This window comes from Ranitomeya imitator, chromosome 2 (assembly GCF_032444005.1).
Source record: "Ranitomeya imitator isolate aRanImi1 chromosome 2, aRanImi1.pri, whole genome shotgun sequence".
Taxonomy (NCBI): Eukaryota; Metazoa; Chordata; class Amphibia; order Anura; family Dendrobatidae; genus Ranitomeya; species Ranitomeya imitator.
Window position 1 is genome coordinate 182,890,730 of NC_091283.1, and position 19,137 is coordinate 182,909,866.

Here is a 19,137-nt window from a genome sequence, read left to right on the forward strand (position 1 = left end):
ATCTTTTATATATATATATATATATATATGTATGATTTTTTCAGGATTGAAGGAGTTTGAAGAAGTTATAGGGTTATGGGCATTTCTACCTTTATAGTAGCCTAAGTTGGATCACTAGGGTCCGGAAGGGTCCTGTGTACCACTATGGCACTATTGGTGAGCTGAGGTAGCCTGAGGAGGGTGCCGTCCGTTGCGTCAGGGTAGTTACATAATGCTGTAAAAAACCTGTATACTCCTTTTTATAATGAATGAAAATTTACCCATATATAGTATGGTGGTGATATTGTATTTATAAGTACTAGATTAGCACTAAGTAACAAGGAATATCACTCTATCACTCTGTATGGTTTCAGCAGTATTTCTCTTTATAATACCTGAGATATGCATTTTTTCTATGTTTGCCTCTTCCAAGATGGCGTTGAGGAGATGATATAGTGCGAGTGCGCATGCGCACTTATAAAAACGCCACACAATGTTTTTTATTGGCTGTTAGTCCTTGTGATGCTAAGGAAACATTGAGACATGCGCAGTAGCTATAGGTGAACGCTGGGATAAGCGGGGATGGCGTCCTCCATGCTGACATGCTTGATCCCCGACAGGTATAATACTTAATTTTAATTATGTACACAGCTGCGATCAGACGTTATGCGGATAAGCATTGCAGCAATCACATGGTAACACTAGAATATTTGTCATGGAGTAAAATAATGTTTTGGCACCAAAGCACTTTATGTATGAAGCTCAGCTATATAAATTATATGGTGATGTTTTGTTTTTATAACATTTTAAGATAATTATATTGATTGTGTGCACTTGAGACTGTTGAATATGGCTATAAAAGCACACTTGATTGTAATACCCCCTGCTTGACAAAGGCTCAGGAGGAGCCGAAACGTTGCCCAGGATGAGTGTGGCAGAATATGAAGTTTTTTCACTTTTTTCCACCTGAAACAATTGGAGTGCCACCTTCATTTTTTTTCTTCTGTTTGGCAAGTATCAGACTGTTTTTGCCTGGAGGCCTGGCACCTGCTGTGAACTATTGTGCTGTTCCTTTTTTACTAGATAGATAGATAGATAGATAGATAGATAGATAGATAGATAGATAGATAGATAGATAGATAGATAGATAGATAGATAGATAGATAGATACCGTACATAGATAGATAGATACCGTACATAGATAGATACCGTACATAGATAGATACCGTACATAGATAGATAGATAAATACCGTACATAGATAGATAGATACCGTAGATAGATACCGTAGATAGATAGAAGGAATGAGATAGATAATAGATAGACAGATAGATATGAGAGGTAGATAATCATAATAAAACAGGCAACACTCCAAAATATAAAAGTAAAAAACCGTGGCTTTACTGAACCATTAACAGCAACGTTTCGGCAGATTTCTCTGCCTTTCTCAAGCTTGGTTTTCCTCATAGCAGAGAACCAATCAGAGCTCAGCTTTTACTTTACCTCAGCAGAGTGAGGACTGAGTGCTGCTCCATGTCTTTCCTGTCAGTGCAGTGATTCTCTATGGAGGCCGTGGTGCGGTGTGAGTGTATATTTCTGGGATAGATAATGATAAAATAAATATTGAATAAGAATCTTTATTTAGATGTTACACTTTGTAAATAACATTGTGGGTAACTTATACAGTTATTGTGGTTGTAACAACAGATACGTAACATTTTAGTGCTAACCATTATATCAGGGTGGGGCGCGGACCATTATACCGGATGTTGTCATGTTACTCTGTAGATGCGTGGCTAACTCCAGTAATAATACAGTTATCCCATCATGTCTGGTCCCCAGTAGATCACCATAGCTTATTACTTACTCCTATGAGTTTTCAACTCTTTGTGCTCTATGTTTCGTGCACTTTATGATACTTTCTTCTTGGAATGGATATAGTGCAACATGGGGACATACACAATATATACGGTACCAAGAACCAGCATATATAGACAAATAATCAAAACAAGGTAAAATATATTTTCTACAACCTTACAAATAATAAAATGTCATTAATAAATATATACAACCGTTGTCAGCTCTCTTTACAGACGAAGGCCCCTAGAGCCATTTACAGCCATAATAAGCAGCCATCATGACTCCAATAATTATACAAAAGTAACAATACTGGTTAATACATATATCCAACCTTTGGGCTAGAGCTAAGCCGCGACCAGAGCTACATGATGTCTGACATCCGCTGTGATCATCTGACTGCATCAGTCTCCTTTGGACCTGGCCTTCCCTCTAAGAATGTACTTCCATCGACCAGATTCCAGCTTTAATCTTTGCACTACAGATAATCGCTAGAATGTGATCAATTGCTACAGAAGATTCTATGTTTCAATGTCCTCCAAAAAGCAGAATTTTGCCCATGACAGCCAACCAGAGCTGGTAAACCTTTTGGGGACAATGTATCTTTGAAATAAAAATCATCTTTGCAATTGGGTTTCATTAACAATTTTGCACCATTTGCTTTCTATAGCCTCTGTGTTAAACTTTCTATTGCTGGATGTAGAATGAGTTAACGGAGAATCTGACAGCGAGCCCTTTCATCACTCTTTTTCTGAGCTCCTCTCATCTGATCTATGACTACAGATTACATCAAAGTTGAATGTGCAGGAAGCCAAAGAGCTTGCAAAAGCAAAACGATGTAAAACTTTTTATGAAACCCAATTGCAAAAATAATGTAAGTAAAAAAAAAATATGTTAACAAAAGATGGATAACCGCTTCAAATAGCTATGAATAAAATAAAAATTGCACTGTGATTATTCACTAAGGAAAGCAAGGTCATGTAACCTGATCCTGACTTCATTTGAAATATACCCCTGCATTGCACACGTCACGGACTAGCTCTAGCCTTATAAAATACTATAAACACACTAATAGCTTTTACATAGTAAAAATAAATAAATTAAACACATTGAGGAGTTTTTTTTACAGACTGGTATAAGTGAGCAGACTTGCATCGAAAGAGGCCCACAATGGAGTGAAGTATATGTAAATGGGAGGAAAATGTTGACCTCCAATACAATATGGGGGGGTGGGAGATGTGCCCTAAATTTGTAGTGCTATGGACAGTGCTGATGGAAATCTATGCTCCATGACTTCCTGGTGGGCAGGTCAGAGCTGCAGTGTAAAGCAGGAAGGAGGATACACTTAGGCTACGTTCACAACGCAAATAAAAACGCATCAAAACGCACGCAAAAACGCTGCGTTTTGCGACGCATGCGTCGTTTTTTGCCGAAATTTGGACGCAAGAAAAATACAACTTGTTGCGTTTTCTGCGCCGACGCTTGCGGCAAAAAAAACGGATGCGTCGCACAACGCATGTCCATGCGTCCCCCATGTTAAATATAGGGGCGCATGACGCATGCGTCGCCGCTGCGTCGCCCGACGCAAAAACGCAAAACGCTAATGTGAACGTAGCCTTAGAGAGTAGGTGGATTACAGAAAGTTAATAGTTAGGCAATACCTATGAGCAGTGACTTGTGTATTTTCTATAGATCTAAGCATCCAGTTTAATAGGCTCATTGTGACATCATGATTTATATTTTTTCAGGAGTCATGGCAAATCCATCTTGATCGATCTGTTACACAGACCCATTTTTTTTCTTCATTGACTTATAATAAAGTAGAACAAAAAAATAGCCTTAGGCAATGTTTTGCTCCATCATGGGATAAAAATAATGAAATTGATGGGGAGCTGGATTCTTAGCGTAGCAGACACAAATGGCAGAAAATGGACCAAAATGACCTATACTAGGGTCTATCTGGTCCTATCATGGTGTCCGTCATTTTATCCAGAGATAACATCGCCCCATTGCGAGTGTCAAAATGGGTGACCTCTAGATGCTGGTTCATGCCACTAAGAGATGAGCAATTTGATTCATATTGCCATGGTATGGTGTCCAGAACCGGTCCTCCTTAGCAGCCAATCTTCAGTTCTCTGCTAGTATCCTTGATGATTACTGGGCTCGAAAAGTCATGACATCGCATGAATAGACCCGACGCAACATCCTGACGCCAGGGAATCTAGTTATCATCATCAAAGGCACCCTGGATGCCAGGCCAAGGATGCCAGACTCAGAAGACCACCATGAAGTACCAGACCGGGTGTCGGAACAGGACAGCGTGAATTGAACCGCTCATCTCTATAATGTCACACTGCATGCACCTTGCTATATCGTGAAGGGCCCATGGCCCACATATTGTGCCCTCTCTCCATTTTGAAGATATGATAACATGTCCCTCCTTTAAAGGGGTTGTCTGGTGAAAACAAGTTATTACCTATCCATTGGATAAGTGATAACTTATTGATCGATGGCAGTCTGATCACTAGGACACACACTGTTCGGCGGAAAGCAGCAATTTTATCCTCTTTATAGAATGGGTAGGTCGGATGCCCAATCGCCGCTCCGTTCTTTCTCTGAGAGACTGTTGGAAAAAGCTTATGACAGCGCTCAGCAGCCCCATAGAGAATGAATAGAGGAGCTGTCTGGCACTCCATTCTAATGGGGATAACAGTTCCCTCTTCTGCCATTCAGTGCAGGTCTCAGTGGTCAGACACCCGCCGATCAATGACTACCTATGCTGTGGAAAGATGATAACTTGTTTTCACCCAACAGCCCTGTTAAGGTTTGATGATAGGATAATTGATGAGAAGGTCAGTAATCATTACTACTTTTATGTATTTTGGGAATCTTATTGTATTCATTTGCAAATGTTCCTGAGGTATTTGTCATCTGCTACAATATGTATTATAGATGGTTGATAAATGGCTACCAGGCACATTCACATGATGATACGTGACTGATGCAAATGACTGTCAAGCCTTCTGATATGTAAAAACAAATATTGCAGGTTGGATTCAGAGGTTTATACTTAGGTTGGTTATGTAGCTTAATAAAAAATGTAATAATTGCAACTGTCCACTCTCCACCATCAGGCCAGTCCTGAGGTAAGTGTCCATCTTACTCTTTCTCAGAGAAAATCTTTCTAGAAATCGTCTTCTTTCCAAGATAGTGGATTTTTTGACTGTCAAGTAGAAATTGGCCTAATATAATGTTAATGGCTGATCTTGCTTCCATGCCTGTTTTAAGAAGGTTATTCTTCCATGTTGCTTCCACACTTGATGGAGATGAACATGGCAGAAGACATCTGTTTTAGGACCCTCACAATAAAATCAAAGCTTTATAAATTCCATTGTTAATGTCTCCGTATGGCAGTAGTCCATAGGTTACCATGCACCGCAGTTACGCTCGGCTGCTGGTGCTGCAGGGGGTACTTTGTGTGCTGTCGATACTGTGGTTTGTGCTGCTGCTGTCCGAGCCTCCAGGCAATGTTGGGACAGGTTGCATCTTAAAAGACGAGCCTACGAGGAAAAAATTGAACGAGATGTTACTTAAGATTTTTTTGTTAAATGATATGTCTGCTTCAGAAGAGAAGAACTATCTATTATCCAGAAAGGGAAGAGGAGGAAAGAGCGACCAAGACTATCCTTGTATTATAAGGATAGATAATTGATTTTAATGAGTACTGTGTAATGCTTTATGTATCCCATGGTCACGCTACAGGAGAAAATACTGCCATGTTTCCCTATAGGTTATTAACCCTTTCACCCCACATGAAGCATATATATGGAGCTGACCCCGCTTCACACGGGGCTGGTGCTGGCTGTGTTATACAGCCGGCATCTGCCTCTAACAACAGCGATTGGAGCCGACTTCGGCCACTGCTGCTAACCCCTTAAATGCAAACTCAAGCAGAGTTTTGTACTCACGTGTGCGGGTATAGATGAACCACAAGGCAGCTGTAAGCAATGCTCCAATCAGGAACGCTCCAAATGTGATCCCCAGGACTGACTCCATGCCAAGGCCTCCCTCTGTAAAGACACAACATTAGGGACCTGTGTTTTATCTACATTTTGTACCCTTTACAATGCACATGTTCTATGTGTTTATGTTCCTGCTGTAAGTATTTGACATATTCTGCATGTTACATGCTGCCAACCTACTTCCGTCGCTTGCCCATGGCCTGATCACTCTCCTCTCCCTGTTTAAGCTGAAGAGCATTCAGTGTCTCTTCCTCTTTTCCTTTCTAATAGCGGTGTGTTTGCTTTGGCTTCTGGTTGCTTCCTTCCTGCCCTCAGATCTCCCCATTCCCCATGTACTGGGGTCAGCACACACTGCTTCCTGAGGGCAGCTGTAACCCTTGTGCCGACTGCTCCCTGCCGGTGACATCACTAGTCCCAGAGGAAGAGAAATGTTGGCTTCTATCTGAGAGTAACCTCAGTAATTTTGAATGTAAATAGAGCAGTTTACTACAACCCCAAAATTTGATCATATAGAATGATGAATTAGAAGAAACCCACGCGAAACGAGCGTTGGGGATGCTGTTACCGCGGGTCCACGCAGGTTTATGATGGCTAAGTTGTTCCTTTACTTTGGTGCCAATTTTTTTCCCCATTAGTAACATAGTAACATAGTAAGGCCGAAAAAAGACATTTGTCCATCCAGTTCAGCCTATATTCCATCATAATAAATCCCCAGATCTACGTCCTTCTACAGAACCTAATTGTATGATATAGTAACATAGTAACATAGTAAGGCCGAAAAATGTATAATTATCTTTACACTAATTCATGTGATTTGAATTGTTTCAATGCATAGAGTCTGGTTAATGACTTACATGCTTTATGTTCCCAGTTCAAATGCACATGCACTTTATTAGATATATCAGTTCAGACATGGGATTTTTTCTAATTCATTTGTAAATCCTTACTCATGTCATTACATGGGGGTAGCGATATATCACTACTCCTACATAATCTTATATATGTTTAGGTCTTAAACCACTCAAGCCCGACACTTTTGTGGACCACATTCCATAAATACTTGTGTTCTCGCAATTTTGAAGACTGTTTTTTATAATTATGTCTAATTGTTGCCTGTTTATGTTGTACCTTTATGTAATAAATGTTGATATATTTTACATACGTATGGACTTGGACTCCATGTCTTTTGTAGGAATTATCTATTAAGGAGTGTCCTAGTGGAGAATTCACTACAGCCATGATTTGGGCATTAGGCTGTTTAAAGTACTATGATCTATAATATGCATGTGTTTCAGATTATATTGATCCTATAATGATGAATTGGGTCTATCAATTAATTCCATTGACACTGTGCATTGGACTTACATTTTTGTATTGGGAATAATAGAGATTGAATTCTACCTCCCTTGTCCAGCAATCAATTGAGTTCTCCAGCCAGACTCCACTTCTGCACCAAGCATCCATAGCCTGGCATCCTTGGCGCTTCTTGCCTTCAGTAAGCCTCTCGATGCAACAATGTGCATCATGCCTTAACGTCATGATGTTGGGGGATCTATTACGCAGAAAAGGCACCTGGGATGACTGGTGCAGAGGAGAACACCAGCTGCCACAGAGGACTGGTCATCAGACCAGGGAAGTGATAATCGTACAATTCATGTCTGTTTCAAACTCTATAAAATCACCCTATGACATTCAGATAAAACATTTCTATTTCAATAAGACCTTTTAGGTTAATTTTTTTTTTTTTGTTTATTCCTCATTCAATTGTGGGGTTCAAAACTGGTTATAAATAATTATTTTCAGGCACTAATCTTAATAATACCTACATTTTAAAATCTTCAGAAGCTTTTCAAAAGCTTTGATTGGTGGGTGTCTGGGGGCTGAAACCCCAGTACGAATGCAAAAAACAGAGCGTCAGAAAAGATGTGAGGAGTGCTGCTCTTCTCTGAAACTGACCAACTCATAAACTTTTTATTTAACCCCTCATGACCGGGTACTTGTGCCTCTGTTTTAGTTTTCAGGGGAGGTCTAATAACCCAGACCACCACTATTCAAAATGGCTGTCATATGTCTATAATTCGACAAATGTTTTCGAAAGTTCAGTTACTCTTTAATGGGGACACTGCAGACAAATCTGAAATATATTATTCCTAATGTTGGGCTTGAGGCGCTTGGCGTAGGAAATGAAAGAGAATTTTTGTGTCATGCTCTTCTTCTTTGTTCAACAAGTATTTTTCACATTGGTTCCTCTCTCTTGCCATATACAGTAAGCTAAACTACATCTTTACCATTGCTTAAACTCTTAATAATAAACCTGATAATAATTAAGGCTCACATTAGGCTACGATATAATATAAATGATAATACCACTTACTATGATGGTTCGACTTGCTGACGATAGTTACATTCAACGACTCGTACACACAGCAATCCTAGGACAAAATGAGAAGGACATAAGAGCGAATACCTAATACACAGCAGCTACATGACAATGAGAAAGCTCTGACTGCAGATATTAAATGTGTTGGATATGTAGGTACAGCCTGGTGCTCTTGGGTTCCTGGTGCTTTCACTCAGTCCCCAATTATGTAATTTGTCCTCTACATTTTGATATAGTAGACCAATAGAAATGAGCCAATTGATTCACTGGACCCTGGTCCAGCTATCAGATCAGTAGTCTGTGGCCGCCGGCATGATTTGTAGTGCCACGTCATGGGTGTATGATACTGCAACAATAACATTGCGCAGAGCCTACAAATCAGAAGAGGCATTGGGATTCTGGCAGGTAGGAGGTAGATCTCAGAACTCCAGTTCAGTGGCCGCAAGACTACGATCCTGAAAATTGATTTGCTCCTTTCTATTGGCCAACCTAATTTTTCACAGTATCATTTTATTTATTGAGGCGACCTTTATAGTTTTGCCTAATCAGAACCTCTTTAGCAATAGGTCCACTCTCACTCTGGAGGACCGGTGCATTTAGACATGTTTCAAATTAATTTCAATAATGTATTATATATTTCTGAAAAAGATAAATAAAATATGCGAAATCTATTTCAATATTTATGGCTATTTTTTTGGCATCTACATCAAATGAGTCTTAAAAGTTTGCCACAGCACAAATCAGATGCCAAGACCCATTAGATTTACGGGCCCTTTTGTGACCTCAGCAACCAAGCTTTTTACTAGAGAAAGTAAGATTTGGCTAAATAGGAGGCCCACTGTGACTTTTCCAACCAAGGACCCATATCCACCAGCTATTATCAATAACTGATCAAAACTGTGTTTTGTACATTGAGCTTTATGTATTCAGAAATGTAACTTGATGTTTTGAGTCTTAAATGCACAATCTGTAACATGATCTCAGTGTAATTTATAATACTAGTATCATCTTATATGGCAGAGGAGTCAGTGTTCTACTCAGGCAGCAGGGCTCAGTTTCAACTGGTGCATTCCCCATGCCCCTGTAGGTCTCCCAGAACTTACCAGTGGGATATCATATCCGTAACAGAAGGCACAGCTGAGTTTGGCAGAGGTTGTGGCTGGCAGTGACAATCCTTGAGTGTTAAATATCCAGGAGAAACTTTTACTAGTAACCTGGGGTCGGCTTTTGTTCAGCATCAGTGTCTTGTCGCCCGCCAATAAATCACAGTTACTTATCGATCGGTTTTTGAGTTCAGTATTCACCTTTCAGAAGAACAGAGAGAAAAGAACATGTCAAACCTTGGCCAACATCTCATATACAAAGTGTAGAAGAGGACATATTCTATGCCACCCCTTCCCCACATTCATGTCCTAAGGCCACGTTCACATGCTCAGTATTGGGTTAGTATTTAGCCTCAGTATTTGTAAGCCAAGACCAGGAGTGGAACAATGAGAGGAAAAGTATATAAGAAACACGTCACCACTTCTGCATTTTTCACCCACTCCTGGTTTTGGCTTACAAATACTGATGTAAAATACTGATGAAATACTGTATGTGTGAACATGCCCCAAAAGTGACAATCTGGAAGAACAATAACTAAAAATATGAAAATGTGGTCACTGAGATGGGAGGCCTTATGTAATTCAGGCTGGATTAAAGTTGATTGGGTCTTCTGTGAGGGAGAATATAGGAGAAATGTTCAGTTTGGCTGAACAGATATTTTGATGAAAACCTTCTCTGATGCTTCTGCTATTCTCGAGGCATATACTCAGCTTATATTCAGTGGTGCAGCTTGAAATTCCTAAACCCAATGTAATGGCTCCCACGTACCATGTCATTTATAATACTGCCTACTGTTTTTGAATATCCAAGAGGCAGACGGAAAAAAAGGAGACCTCTTGGACACCCATAAGGCCATGTTCACACTATGCGGTTTTTACTGCGGAACCGCAGTGATTTTGCCGCTGCGGGTCCGCAGCTGTTTTCCATGCAGGGTACAGTACAATGTTACCCTATGGAAAACAGAAACCGCAGTGCACATGATGCGGAAAAACCCCAAAAAAAACGCGCAGAATTGCTGCGGAAAAAAAGAAGGACCATGTCACTTCTTTGTGCAGAATCGCAGCGATTCTGCACCCATAGAAATGCATTGATCCGCTTACTTCCCGCATGGGGCTGTGCCCACCATGCGGGAAGTAATGTGGATAATGTGTGGGTTATACCCGGGGTGGAGGAGAGGAGAGTCTCCTCCAGGCCCCGGGAACCATATTTGTATTAAAAAAAAAAGAATTAAAATAAAAAATCATGTTATACTCACCTCTGAAGTCTCAGCGCTGCACGCGGCCGTCCGGTCTCAGGTTTGCTATGCGACCAGGACCTTCGGTGACGTCGCGGTCACATGACCGTGACGTCACCGAAGGTCCTGGTCACACAGCATCTTTGGAACCGGACCGCCGCCTGCAGCGCCCAGGAGATCGGGACGTCAGAGGGTGAGTATATCATCATGATTTTATTATTTTTAACATTACTATTGAAGCTGCATATTGCTGCATATGCAGCATCAATAGTAGGGGTAAATCCCGCAGCGGAACCCGCAGGACAAACCGCCATAAATCTGCAGGGATAACCGCAGCGGGTTTGCCCTGCAGATTTATCAAATCCACTGCGGGAGAACCCGCAGGATAAAAAAGGAACGTGTGAATGTGGCCTTAGAGTGGTCTATTCTCCTTGGCGCTGGAACTGGGCTCAGTAAATCTTGGAATACAGCTCTCCCAGAAGTTTTCCTTCAATGGGATACTCCATCAGTAGACAGTGCCCCTAGGTATCCAATGACACATTCAGGGGATAGGAAATTGAAGAATGGGGCTTGGAAATGGTGTTGACCTTTATCATTTGAAAAGGTTGGCAAGTATGACTTTTAGGCCTTTTCGGGAACCTGGGCATTGTTTTGACTGCTTTGTCCACGGCCCCAATAGCCACATTCCTGCTAATATGTGTGTGGCATTATCACTGTGCCCGTGATTGGCTTTGACAATATATTAACATCTTATTAGATTACCAAGCCATAAGAACCTACCCGCACATAGGTGGTCTGGTCAGCATCGAATATGTTGGTAGGCTGGATGAAATCAGCACTTTGAAATACTTCTACTTTGATCTTGGGAATGTTGCAGAAAACTATTTTCTAAGTAAAAATACATACAGTAAGATTTTTGCAGATTCTATTGATACTTAATCATCTGTTCTATATACAAACTAGCAAGAAGAACGATGCGACCAAACTCAAGCGGCACATGTATCATACAAAACTATATTGTAACATAATAATATATGGTATTACTTACATCGAAAAAAGTGCTGCCATTTCTTTTTACTTGTAACTAGAGAAAGAATAAAAGATGCAAAAAAACATAAAGAAAGTGCTTATCAAATTGCAAGAACATAAGTACAAAGTGACATTCCTTTCTTCTGCCTTATAGGAATATTTAAGTCCCCCATATATATTAGATAGCTGTCAGCCGAACCATGGCTCAGCTGGCAGTTATCTTTCCCGAGTCCCCCATGCATAGGAATACTCAGATGGACTGAATGCGCCTGTGTTTTTTTATGAGACCCTGGTAGTGTTTTCTTTCCCAGAGAACAAAAGGCTCAGTCTTCAGAAATCTGACGTCCCAGATCTTTCCATACCCCAACATCATCTTTTAGCAGGGAAAGACAGTCAGTAAGGTTCCATACACAATTGAGAGTAGGCCAATGCAGAACGCTTTGGCTGACTTTACCCTAATGTGTATTGGGGGTCCTTAAAGCAAGTGAAAGTGGTATACTGATGAAAATTTACAAATCCTGTCTAATTTTTCAGACAGCGTAAAACTTAAGACTACAAAGAGGATTAAAGTTGGTGCAAGCCATTTTAAGGAAGTTGCATGTAGAGGCTTATAAGTGTAGCTTGCAGTTTCTCTGCCACATTTGGGGGTATGCCCAAAGTGATTGGGAGTACATACATGACTGGGCCAGTTCGAAAGGAGACAGTAGATCAGGTGGATCCACAGCAAGCAGATCAGGTGAAAAACTATGGTGGAGCAAAGTGTTTTCTGACTTACTCTCTTATGCTACAATCTGCTTAAGAGCACATGAAATTGAGAGAAAGTGCTACCTTTGCACCTCCTATATCTTCACCTCTGTAATGATCTCTATGACTGCCAATAAATGGAGGCAATGAGGCTGGTCCTTAATTCTGGCCCAGTGATTGGCATTTTATCGCGGTCTGAAGGCTGACACTATTTCGGGGCTCTGTGGTTGGTATTGCAGGAGGCGCTGAGGTCTCAGAAAGGTACAGAAAGGTTTTAATGTCTTAGATCACTCACACTGTTGATGATATGATTCCCAGACACGGCAGTCTGACAATCTGTCTTTGATGTTGCCAACACAATATAGTTTTCTAGAATTTTAGCTGAGCACTGAGACTCTTGAAAAGTTATATCTTCAACACTTTGCAGATTGCAGACCTACAATATGGAAAAATGATCAAAAAGAATTTATTACAGTGATGATGATAAAATAATATTCAATATTAACGAATATGTCTGTCATTGCAACTGCTGTAACAGAAAATTAATTTGGTCTGAATCTGATACATTTTATTTACTCCTGATGTATAAAAGTATGTGGAAAATTGACCATTTTTTCTGGATGAAAAGCGGACATTTTTTTCCCACATTTACGTGTACTTAGCCTAAGGACTCATTCAGATGTTAGATTTTCATGAACAAATTCTATCTGTGCTTTTTATTGTCTATGAGGCTGGTTACATGTCCATATATTTTTGCATGATGAGTAGTCTGCACAAAATCAGAGTCATGTCCGATCTAGATCCTAGTCACGGACCAACCTCGACAATGCATATCTTTGTGTCTGGACAGTACTCCGCTGTCTGTTTTTCAAGAACTGTTTGATAGGAGAAGAATAAGAAACCTCCATCCTTTTTTTTCTCACAATAAAAACTGATAAAACTCGACACTTGATCAACATCTGATGAAAGTCGAATCAAAATCCTTGATGAAACTCGGACTGTTTTTTGCATACAAGAAAAATCACTCATGTGTGAATGAGGCCTAACACATAAGAGTGAGGAAAGCATCAGGGTCACCATAACTAATAGATTGTCAGCTAGATAAAAGACATATGACTGTGCAGCAGCAACATGGCAGAAAATATTTAATATTGACTATTTAAATGTTGCTTAACTTTGCATTTAGGAAGGAAATAAATAATAATACTGGTAATGTGTGTGTAGGTGTACAAAGCCTTTAAATTCTTTTACAATGATTTACCTTCATGATCTCCTTGCTCACTGAAATGATCAGCTGTTCATCATTGCACATGTAGTGCATGGTAGACTCTAATAGTTCTCTGCATCGGTCTTTTGGTTGCTCAGTTGTTAATTCTATGTCCGTTTTAACTATGGCACCGAGAAAAGAAAATGCAAGATTCATTTAGTTAAATGACAAGTAAAGGAATGTACATGACCGCGTATGGCCAATAAAGGATCCTTTCCGTAAAGCATCCCCCACCCCCAACTACCTTGCCCCTCTTAACCCCTCCATCTATTACCCAGGAAAACACACCACCACGTTAATTTCTTTTTGGATAATTTGGCCACAGCGGCCATTTTATTAACAAACAAATACATAAATAACAACATGTAAACAGTAAATATATAAAACCTCGAGGGGGGGGCTCTTGGAGCTAAAAAATCTGGCTCATAATAGGCAGAGAGCCTACCCAAAATTTTTACAAAAAACACGTATTTACCCTCAGCCGTAACCACCAGCTCGAGGGCACCATGTAACCCATTTCGGGCAAACCAACCACAAAGCTCCCGAGGTAAACACCCCGTCCAGAGCCCGTACCAAAAGCCAGATCAACCCTATCAGCATCATCACCAACTCCAAGAACCCCACCCCCCGCCACACACGAACAGCCCTGACCACCTCAGGCTCGTGAGTGCCCCACCACCGCCAAAGCTCTTTCAACTCCTTCCTGTAGACCGAGCGCCCATAAATCCATCCCGATCTCGTTAAGATGCACTCCATCATCCCTCCAAAAATTACCGACCCCGGCCTCCAGCTCGAAATGCCTCACGGCAATACCCCCATTCCGGGACACAAAACTCGCCACCATCCTGTTCAATTTTACCCTGGCTCTGTTAATCCCTTTATGGGAACGGGCCTCCCGCCACGTCTTCCGCGGCACAATGTCTGACCACACAGTCAGCATACCGGGAAAAGATACCCACAGCCTCAACAAGTCATAACGGATATCCCGAATGAGTTCCCTCACGGGTTTTGCCCCTAAATCATTACCCCCCAAGTGAACCACTAAAATATCCGGAGGGCGATCCAGACGGGCGGCGCGGGAGAATTCCGGCAAAAAACTACGCCACGACATACCACGAGTCCCCATCCAACGGATGATCACTGCCTCTCGGCCGAAACCCAGTTGCCTACCATTCGCACGTGCATCGGCCCGGAGGGCGCCCCAATAAACGAAAGAGTGTCCGACAATCCACGCCAAAAGAGGGGTACGACCTGAAAAACACAACCATAATTAACAATCCGCAAAGACGTCCCTCTTCACCCCGCATTGTTGATTTAATGCCGCACATAAGACAGGTAACGATTAGAACTCCATCTGCCTATTTTCTTGATCACCTCCGGCCCAAGGCCCAAACCATCGGCCTCAGATGCGGCCCCAATCCTAAAAGAATGCGAGCCGAAATTTTCCGGGTTAACACCCAGCAAACCCAAGCCCTTCTTCAAAATGGCTACAAACTGGAAACGTGACAAGAAATCCCCCTCTTGGTGTTGCAACAGAGGGCCTGACCTGACTGATGACAAATTCCAATATGCCTCTAAGCAGCGTTGCGGACACATCCCGCTACCCGCCACCCTTCCTAGCACTACTTTCTTTCCCCTACCTAGCTGATCCGTCTTTGAACGCCTTATCCAAAAGGCAACTCCCCCTTCCCAAAAAACCACATCTTCCGCCAAAAGACCACCTGACCTGTCCTTGCTCGGGGAAACCAATTCACCCAGACGCAAAGCACCAAAAAACGCTAGAGAAAAGGCCAATTGAAACAGTACCACCTCAAACTGAGATGAACAAATTACGCCCAAGGCCTCCCCTAACCGCTGCCACAACCCAAAAGAAATGGGCCTGCGCTTATCAAAAGTCGAATTACCCTTACGAAAACCTTTCAACGCCTGCCGTATAACAAAGTCCTTTGTGACGTCCCTCAATCCTTGCAACTGAAAACCAAAAGCCAAACCTGCTATAAACTTGTTTAACCTAGACACGGACCAACCCCACTCCACGACCTTACCTACCAGTGCCAATAACGCCATTGCCCTGTCGCTATCTGACTCAGCCGAGCCGCATTGAAACAACCAACTTTCCCACATGGCCCATGACGCCGCATAATCTGACCATGTCCTGTTTGACACCGAGGCTTGGATCAATCGGCCTCCCCTTCCGTAACCACCTGCCACAGATGCAAAGGACATGCTGCTCCTGCCGCCTCCGAATCTGGAGCCAAATCCCGGAATCGGTCCCACTGCAAACGAGACAAAGCATCAGCTATATTGTTCTGAACTCCTGGCACGTGCACCGCCGTAATCCATGCATTCAACTCCAAGCATCTCAGTACCAACTCCCTGACCAACCTAATTACTGGAGGGGAAGAAGAAGATAAGCTGTTAATCACGGCCACCACGCTCGAGTTATCGCAATGGAAACGTACTCGCCGATCACGAAAGCTGTCACCCCAAACAAACACTGACACCACAATCGGGAACAACTCCAACAATGCCAAATTCTTGGTGAGCCCCTTCTTTCGCCAATCCTTTGGCCACACCCCGACGCTCCATTTTCCTCCACAGTAGGCCCCATAACCAACTCCACCTGCTGCGTCTGTGTAGATCTCGCAATCAAAAGCATTCAGATCCTCCTGCTGAATAAGCGACCTGCCATTATAGCCTTCCAAAAAACGTTGCCAAACAAGAAGGTCCTCCTTATGCTCTCTACCCAAACGAATAAAATGATGAGCCGACCGAACTCCAGCCGTCGCCCTGGACAATCTGCGGCAAAATATCCTGCCCATTGGCATAATACGACAAGCAAAATTCAGGCGGCCCAGCAGCGACTGCAACTCCTTCAATGAAGTCTTCCGCAATTTTCCAATCCGACTCACCTCTCGCTTAAGCAACTCCAACTTATCATCAGGCAACCTACACTCCATTTTCTCAGAATCAATGAGAATCCCTAAGAAACTCAAGACCGTGCAGGGGCCCTCCGTTTTTCCCTGTGCCAAAGGAACACCAAACTGTCCGGCCACCCATTCCATGGTCCCAAGTAAATGACAGCACACTGCTGAATCCGGTGGACCAACAAACAAAAAATCATCCAAATAGTGAATGACAGAAGGAACGGCCGATACATCTCTCACTACCCACTCTAAAAAGGTACTGAAAGTCTCAAACAATGCACAGGAAATAGAACATCCCATAGGCAAACACCTATCCAAGTAAAAACCACCCTCCCACCAACAACCTAACAAAGGAATGCTCTGCGGGTGCACCGGCAAGAGCCTAAATGCCGACTCGATGTCCGTTTTTGCCAGCAATGCTCCAGGCCCGTACATTCGCACCCACCGAACAGCCGCATCAAACGATGTGTAAACAACGGAGCACAACTCCTCCGCAATCCCGTCATTAACCGAGGATCCTTTGGGATATGAAAGATGCTGAATTAGCCGGAACTTGTTCGGCTCCTTCTTGGGCACCACCCCAAGCGGGGAAACAATTACACCCGCCATGGGCAACGAACTAAAAGGCCCCGCCATTCTTCCCAGCTCAACCTCTTTTGCCAATTTAGCCGAAACCACCTCCGCATGCAAGCCAGCTGATCTCAAATTTTTTGTAGAAAAAGGAACAACATGCATCGGGTGAGGGATCTTAAACCCCTCAAGAAAACCATCCCTAATAACCTCCGCCTTTTTAACATCCGGGTATCTACTTAGATAGGGGGCCATCTTTTGAACCCTCACCGGAGTCACCCCCTTGACCGCCACCCACTGATGGCTTACCACGTGATTTCTTGAAACACTTAGCGGCTCCGTGAGAGGCCCCGTTGCAATGGGAGCACACGTGTTTAAATTTACAAGTGGTGCCATACTTGCACTGGCCCTCATTAAACTGCCAGCATGTCCCAGATTCTTCCTTTGAACCCTGAGACCCGTGTCCTCCACTTTGTCCTGACTGCTGACTGCTACCCCCCCCTCCCCCCTGAAAGGACTGCCCATAACGCACCGGAGCCATCACCTTCAGCCACAACCCGATGTCTTTTTGGTCCCACCTTATCTCCGGCCTCACTGCTTTTCGCTGCCTGAACTGTTCATCGTATCTCAGCCAAGCCTGGCCCCCGTAGGTACGATGCGCTTCACCAATAGCATCCAAATAACAAAACAGGCCCGAGCAATTCTCGGGGAATTTCTCCCCTATAACACTCGCTAGAATGGCAAAGGCCTGCTGCCAGTTAACGAACGTCTGAGGAATAAGGCGCCAACGCCTCTTTTCTTCCTCTTCCTTTTTGCTGTCGTCTTTCTTTCCTTTATCCAAGTTAAATTTTTCTAAAGGAAGGAGAGAGAAAATCTCTACGTATTCATCTTTCCAAATCTTTTCCTTGACTTCTTTCTTCAAATGGGTCCCCAGCGGACCCTCAAAACACACATATACCTCGCCTTTTGCCCTGTCGTCTAACTTAACGGTATCACCTTTTCCCGTTTCCGTTTGTACCGACACCGACACCCCCGCCACAGAAACAGGTGTCCCGCTACCCGAGCTCGCAATCTCGTTCGAACCCCCTGCTACGCCCCCGGCAACTGACACCCAGGCACCAGCGGGCGACGATCCCACACTGTTAGCAACTGAGCTACCCCCGCCCCCATCCAATCTACGCAAAATCTGCGACATACCCGCTAGAAGTTCTCTGACCCCCGGGACCTCATTACAGCCCCCACCCCGCTCCACCACACCCGAAACACCCGGCACTGGGGAAAGACTGGACATGTACTCACGTGGCTGCGCAGGTGCTGTGTCCCCACCAGCCGTGCTTCCTGAATCCTGCTGGTCCATTTCGTCGCGATGTTCGTTCCCGGAATCATCGCTGCCGCTCATCTGCCCCAGGCCCGCGCCCCTGGCCTCCACGTCACCAGGGGGGACCGAGACTGGCGAAGGCGACCGGTCCCTCGACCTCCTGCTGGATCTGGATCTGTCCGGCTCCGTGATTCCTCTGCCTCCAGCCGCTGGACTGTCTCCTCTGGATGCCGCTCCTGCGGCCCGACCGCGACCCGCTCCTTGCCGTGATGCCGCCGCTGTCCTGCCCGATAGTCTGCTCTGCCGTCCTGTCGCAGAGCCAGGTGCACTGGGGGGATGGGATCCGGGTGCCCCCGCCGCAATTGCGCCCGCCGCGATACTCCCCGGCTCCTGCCTGGTGGATGCTGCCGCCGCCGCTGGGCTCCTTCCCCGTCCCCCTGCTCGTGTTGCCGCCACCGCGGGAGGTGCTCCCCGGCGGGTAGAAGCTGCTGCTATCGGTGCTGTGGCGCCGCCGCGCCCTCTGCTAGGCCGCACCGGAAGTGCGGCCCTGACATCCTGTGCAGCGCCGGCGTCCTGCCGCGTCTGCACCGCTCGCCCAGCACCGCGCCGCCTCGCGCCGGCAGGGCCGCCAGGTGGATTCCTGCCGGGGGAGGGGGCGGGCAAGGTGGATCGGCCGCGTCCCCCAGCCCCCGCAGGGTCCCTGTAGG

General features: G+C 44.0%; 1 protein-coding gene across 1 annotated transcript in view; it reads right to left on the minus strand.

Annotated features, from left to right (window-relative positions):
* Positions 1 to 1,599: 1,599 nt before the first annotated feature.
* ENG (endoglin) overlaps positions 1,600 to 19,137 on the minus strand; it is a 53,978-nt gene continuing 36,440 nt past the window's right edge. The window contains exons 8-15 of the mRNA XM_069748217.1: positions 13,610 to 13,737; positions 12,644 to 12,784; positions 11,624 to 11,659; positions 11,356 to 11,463; positions 9,341 to 9,541; positions 8,232 to 8,289; positions 5,804 to 5,905; positions 1,600 to 5,395 (exon numbers count right to left, since the gene is read on the minus strand). Coding sequence (XP_069604318.1) covers positions 5,277 to 5,395; positions 5,804 to 5,905; positions 8,232 to 8,289; positions 9,341 to 9,541; positions 11,356 to 11,463; positions 11,624 to 11,659; positions 12,644 to 12,784; positions 13,610 to 13,737 — 893 coding nt within the window. The 3' untranslated portion in view covers positions 1,600 to 5,276. The remainder of the gene's footprint in view (positions 5,396 to 5,803; positions 5,906 to 8,231; positions 8,290 to 9,340; positions 9,542 to 11,355; positions 11,464 to 11,623; positions 11,660 to 12,643; positions 12,785 to 13,609; positions 13,738 to 19,137) is intronic.